We start from the raw sequence: 6246 nt of genomic DNA on the forward strand, positions 1-6246 counted from the left end.
CTCCGAAGCCTCCCACCTTCCTCCCCCATTTCCAGCCATCCCATGATGGGTCATGCAGAGGCATCAACACCTATCGTCTCCGGAACTTATTACGTGACAGTGGGACATGCAGTGGGATGCTTTTCCCAAGAAAGAAATTCAATCCTACAGTGAAGGATCATACATTTGGGGCAAAAGTCAGGAAGCTGGAAATAAGTGGACATTTCCTCTCTTTCATCTCCACTATTCCAAGTACTGAAGGCAATTTTGCCATTCACTGTACCCTGACAGGACTATGGGAAGTCCAGTGAAATGAAACTAGCACCCATTTGAAATTCAGGCAAAAAGAGTATTTATTCTGTGGTTAACAACCTAGCACTGAGCTGAAAGCATAGCACATCTTTATGTGCATCATTCGAGCAGAAGAAGTTGGGACACAAAGTAAGCTCTGCTTTCCACACTCAACCCAAAACCAGGCAGTGTCAGCCCCAAACTATCACTGACCAGTTGAGGACATCCTCTCCCCCTGCCAAGTATACAAGTAATTATTTCAGATCTAGAAACCTCAGAGTGTGTGAGAGTAATACTAGAGGAAGGAGCTAGATGGCTTCCCCCTGGGTAAGCAGATCTTTCCCTTGTAAAACAAGCATACATAAAGCAGATCCATGACCCTCCATCTCTTTCTCTGAACGTAGAGAAGCATTTACAAGGTGTTGCCAGCATATTTCACTCTGACATCACCGATGGCCTTGACACCCTTGTCCAGGCTGTAAGCAGAAGGGGTTTTCAGGGATCCAAGGTTTGTGACCATCAGCTTTCTGGAGAAAGACTTAAATGAGGCATTCAGAGGACTGTGGTGGACCCACAGCTCCTTTGTAGTGCAGAAGGAGGAACCTGCATGAGGACTGCGCTGTATCCCCAGGTCTTTAATTGTGCAGTAAGTGACTTCAGGGCACAACTCTACTTCCTTTATGGTACAGAATGTGGGGCGCTGGAGGGGTCTTTTGAAGCTGCTGAGATGCATCACAGGGTTTCCTGTTGACTCCCTCCACTTCAGCAGTGGATACTGCACCTCTTGGGTCTGCAGGGACTTGTGCCAGGATGGCCGTCCCACCAGACACATCCACGCCAGCCAGCCTGCTAGAGCCAGCATGGTCAGGACCAGCAGAGCCAAGGAGGCTAGGTAGAGCACCCAGTGCAATAGGCAGCAATGCCTCAGCACCCACTGCCCCCACTGCGGACCCTCCCCACCTGCCTGCAAGCGCACCACGGGTACAGCCAGTCCTGGGGTGGAGCACGGGCAGAGGGGGAAAGGTGCAGGTGGAGGGGAAGGCGCAGGATGGGTGAAGCAGGGGGTGTCCAGGGGATCTGGCGGCATGGGGGCATGGGTGGAAAGCATGGTGGTGGAGACCACCAGTGTGGTTGACGTCAGAGGAGGAGATGAAGATCTGACCATAGACGAGGTCTTTAGCATGGCAGTAGAAGGCACTGCTGTGGAGGTGGTGGAAAATGCACCAGTGGACACCATGAGAGTGGCATAGGTGTTGGTAGTGCCAGCAGCGAGGCTGGTTTGGGGATGGCTGCTAGTGCTGGGAGATCTGGTGCTCATGGTGGTTGGCAGTGAGGTGGTGGAGACAAGGGTGGCAATTCTGTGTGGGGTGCTGGCAGGAGCATTGTTGAGATCCCCAGGAGCAGTGCTGGGGATCTGTGTGGGTGTGATGGTGGGACTGGCTGGCACAGGAGTGGTGGTGCTGGGAGCTCTGGTGCTCACAGACATCGCAAGCGAAGTGCTTGGGCCAAGGGTGGAGTTACAAGGGGTGCTGAGCGGACATCTGGTGGTAGTGAGGGGAGGCCAGGTAACAGAATGGGGTATGGTAGTGTGCTCTTTGGGGATGGGTGGATGTGTTGGGAAGAAGGTGATCATGGTAGCTTTCTCCATTGTTTCTTCATCCTCTTCCTCCTCATCTGCATCCCCCACGTTACCACAGTTGGGCTTGAAGTGGATGATGGGCTTCCGCCAATGCTCAGGGGGACTGTGGCACAGCACCTTCTCAGGGGCAACCTCCACCTTTGTCTTCTCCAGGCCCCGCTCCGGCTGATAGACACTGTCCTCATTCTGATAGATCCATGCCCGCAGGTAGCGCAGGTCGCAGTCGCAATGCCAGGGGTTCTCAGTGAGGAAGACATAAGCAAAGAAGTGGCCCTCAGGGAAGAAGTCGGTGGGCAGGGTCCTCAGGTGGTTCCCTGAGAGCCAGAAGGTCTCCAGGTTTTGCAGATCCTGCAGTAGCTCCTTGGGGAGCTCCTCCAGTAGGTTGTCCGAGAGGTCCAAGTACTTGAGTTCCCTCAGCCCCGCAAAGGCCTCCTGGGGCAGCGTCCGCAGGCGGTTCCCTCGCAGGTCCAGGTCCTGCAGCCGTGGCACAGAGCGGAAAGCCCACGGGGCCAGTGTCGCCAGGCTGTTGTGGGCCACGGCCAGGTGGGTGAGTGCAGGCAGGCCCTGCAGGGCGGGCAGGGCGCCCAGCGCGTTACGGGAGAGGATCAGCTCCCGCAAGGACGGCAGCGGAGGCCCAGTGTGCAGAACCGCCAGCCCATTGTTGGCCAGGTCGAGGTCTTGCAGCTGGGTGAGGGGCCGGAAAGCAGCGGTGGAGACGGACACCAGGTGGTTGGTGTTGAGCAGGAGGATGCCTGTGTCTGCGGGCAGGCCTGGGGGCACTGTGCTGAGAGCCTGCCCCGTGCAGTTCACCTCCAGGAGGTCCTTGATCTTGTTCATCTCCAACAGGCACGGCTGGCCTGCGTCACTAGCACCGGCTGGGGGCAGCAGGGCTGGGAGGATGAGTAGGAGCAGGGCAGGGACCCACATGGCCTGGAGGGGACAGCCGCGAGGCGTGGACACAGGCAGGCACGCACCTACACCGTCACCTTTCTTCCAGTGCAAGCACTGCTCAGGAAGCTGGCATCCCCCGCCAGACCCCCTGGGAGCCCTCTGAGCCCTGCAGCTCCTCCCTGGAATGATGGAAGGGAGAGATGAGTCCCACACCTACTGCCAGCACCCACTCTGCCATCTTGTCCTTAGAGGGCTCAGCAAGGAGACCCTTTTGCTCACTCCATGCTCCTCCGTGAGAGGGAGAACCTGGTTCACGTGCCTCCTCACAGCAGTGCCTCCTCAGCCAGGGTGGCCCCGCTGCCCTGACCACTGGGTTTAGGTCCCTGCATACCCACCACCCCGCAAAGCCGTGCGCTGGAGGAGGCTTCCTGAATATGCTCTTACCCAACGCCAGCTGAGCCCTCTGCTTGGGCTCACAAGGTAGGAGCATGAATCATGTGAAAAGACCTTCCCGTGCACAGACGTGGCTACCCCGAGGGCCCGGCCCGCCGGTCGACACCCCTTCCCGGCCGCCCCCCCCGCCGATGGACACCCCTTCCCTGGGACTCACCCATGGACCCTCCGGTGTTTGCTCTCCGGCTGCTTTGCCTCCCTCCTGCCCGGGGACCGGGCGCTGCTCTGGCGGCGGGTGACAGGGCTGTCCGGGCCCTCTATCAGCACGCGCAGCTGCGGGAAGGGACCTGTGGCTTCCTGAGCAGCCAAACCCTTCTGCTGTCCTTCAGCACGGCCCTTGCTCTAACTGCGCTGCCACACCACCGTCTCCTTGGGAGAGCCTCAACCAGCTCCACAATTTCTTGCTCCTGCAGAGTAAAGGAGGAATGGTCGCACCCAGGAGGAGCCCTTGCATGGCTCCCTGCCCCCCAAGCCACACCTTTTTACATCCTGGGAAAATGGTCCCTTGCACAAACCTCTGCCCCTGCCTCTGCTTCGAGGCAGCTCTTTCTCAGCACACTCTGGGCTTCGATCCTTGCGGCATCTCAACCTGGGGACCTAGTGGGCATACCAGCGAGAAACAGCTCTGCACGTTACCTCAGCTACTTGTTTGTGCTGTAGACAAGGGATCCTTTCCTTCTGGCTTGCCAGGAAAAACGGGAATGGCTCTTCTGAAGAGCTGAGAGGCAGCTTTAACGTTTGTGGGAGAAGCCGCAGTGCAGACCAGGCAAGGAGATTAGAGGCAGAGGAAGTAGCTCGGTTTTGCAATTCCTCCTGCTGTCTGTTCCTGCAGCCAAGCTGTCTCGACTTCCCTGGCCCATAGGCCACTGCAGAGCATCTTGGATGGCAGGGCTGGAGGGTCACCCAAAAGCTGCAAGGGGAGATGCTATAGAGGAGGGGAGGTACGGGTTTTGTACTGATTTTCCATTCTGTGGATTGTGGTGGGCCAACTCCAGCCAGCAGCTAGGCACCCACCAGCCGCTTGCCCACTGCTCTATAGTGGGATGGGGAGAGAACTGGAAAAGCAAAAGTGAGAATTTTTCTCACTTTTGTGAGAAACCTTTGTGAGTCAAGATAAAGACAGTTTAATGAGTGAAGGAAAGAGAGAGAGGGGGGGAAAAAAGGATGCAAAAGCATTCACTCACCACCTCTCACCAGCAGATCCATGCCCAGCCAGTCCTCAAGCAATAGTACCTTGGAAAAACTCCCCCCCAGTTTCATTGCTGCGCATGATGCTACAAGGTATGGAATATCCCTCTGGTCCACTGGGGTCAGCTGTCCCTCCCATGTCCTCTCCCAGCCTCTCGCTCACCCCAGCCCACTTGCTGCAGGGGCATTTTAGTTCAGCTTGTAGCAAGAGAGCTGGAGGCAGCAGCAGAGGCAGAACTTGGGGGGCTGTTTTTTGTCTCTGCATCAGCAATTTCCAAACAGAAATCAGGGGATAGGAAGGGAGAGAGCAAATGTAACCCTGTTCTTCTCATAGGACCCCAGGTATTAAACCTGCATGTGGTTTCTCCTCCTCAGCACTAGTCCTACCCTCACCCTGGACCTACAGCATCCCCCATGACACCACCAGGTGTGCTCGTATGCCACAACCCCACATTCCCAATGCACAGCCCTAATCATTGCTTCTGCTTCTCTGTCTTCCTTTTCTAAGTGGATGAATGCACTAGGGCACCTTGAACCTTTAAAAGATCTTTAACCCCACCTGCTTCACTCCCTGAAGGAGAAGGAGCAGAAGACCCAAGCAGTCCACTGTGACGAGCCTTGCTGAAGGGGAAGGGGCATGCTGTACCGGAGGAAAGGGGTGCACAGGTCAGGAGTCATCGGCAGGCGCACTCTTCCCATGGCTGGTTATGAGCAGCAAGAAGGAGGCCAGGAATGATCCTGGAGTCCTGACATCCAGGTGGGGAGAGCGAAGGAGCAGGGACAGTGTCTCCTTGCTGAACCTGCTTCCCTCATGTGAAGGCAAAAGGAGATGAGGGTTACATCAGCCATCCTGCTAGTGATGATGTTTTTGCCCCACACCTGCAGTCCACTCTTTCATTTGTCCTAGGTTCACCTTTTAGTCCAGCCCATCAGCTTCTTCCCCTGTTCCACAGCCTGTTCGCAAACCCCAGGGGTCGATCCCCCATGAGGTTGTTGCCCCAACCTTGATTTCACCCGCAGGCTGTTTCAAGTGGGTCTTTGGAGGGAACAAGGTGATCCAGGCTGTTTCCCACTTCCTTTAGCACCTCACCAACACTGCACGTGACTCTGCAAAATAAGAAGACTATCAGGAGGTGACAGTGCCTGAAGGTCATAGAAATATACAACTGCATTGCCCCTGGCTTGAGGAACACAGTGCTCCTTCCCCAGTGCAGGAAGCAGGGCCTGTATCTTCACCTTCCCACCAGCCTTCTTTAGAGACACAATTGTCTAACCATTCTTCAGAGCCCTGGCAGCAAGGGTCATGCTCATGATGCCTGTCCCTGTAGTCTGGTGACACTGTTCACAGGGGCTTTGGAGCACTCTGTCACCGGGTCCTTCGGCAAGCCCCTCAGCTACTGCAGGCCTCACAGCTGGTTTGGCATCCACTGCCTTGTGTGGGCTTGTGCACGGCAAGGAGCAAAGCTGAGACATGACCACCAACCTCTGGGCAGCATTACTCCTGGGGGCTGGGCAGGCCTGCAGAGAAAGGTGAAAGCCCTAACAGCATCTCTGAGCTGTTCCCTTTGGGCCCCTCCATGGTAGGAGGATGGAGCTGCCCTGGGCTGGAGCATGAACAGACCTACCCCGGGCGCACACACAAGTGCATCCTTTTTCATTTCTAAGAAGCCCATGTATTCAGCAGTAATGGTGAACACTTCCCTTGGGAAGGTCCATGCTTGCTGCACATCAGCTGGATGAAGGATCTGGTGCAAAAGATCTCCTCCCTTCTGTACCTCCCTTCTGAGGGGTACAGAGGGCCCAAT

The 6246-nt window shown here is 56.1% G+C and overlaps 1 protein-coding gene across 1 annotated transcript; it reads right to left on the reverse strand.

Moving 5' to 3' along the window:
• Positions 1 to 682: 682 nt before the first annotated feature.
• On the reverse strand, positions 683 to 2836 carry GP1BA (glycoprotein Ib (platelet), alpha polypeptide). Its single transcript, XM_010287032.1, has one exon. It carries the CDS (start codon positions 2834 to 2836, stop codon positions 683 to 685), a length of 2154 nt encoding a protein of 717 aa, XP_010285334.1.
• Positions 2837 to 6246: the final 3410 nt, after the last annotated feature.

The sequence above is a fragment of the Phaethon lepturus genome, unplaced genomic scaffold, assembly GCF_000687285.1.
Source record: "Phaethon lepturus isolate BGI_N335 unplaced genomic scaffold, ASM68728v1 scaffold39875, whole genome shotgun sequence".
NCBI classification, from domain to species: domain Eukaryota; kingdom Metazoa; phylum Chordata; class Aves; order Phaethontiformes; family Phaethontidae; genus Phaethon; species Phaethon lepturus.

Bases quoted from the DNA above. Each gene is read 5' to 3' on its own strand.
- GP1BA (XM_010287032.1), bottom strand. From the start codon at position 2,836: ATGTGGGTCCCTGCCCTGCTCCTACTCATCCTCCCAGCCCTGCTGCCC.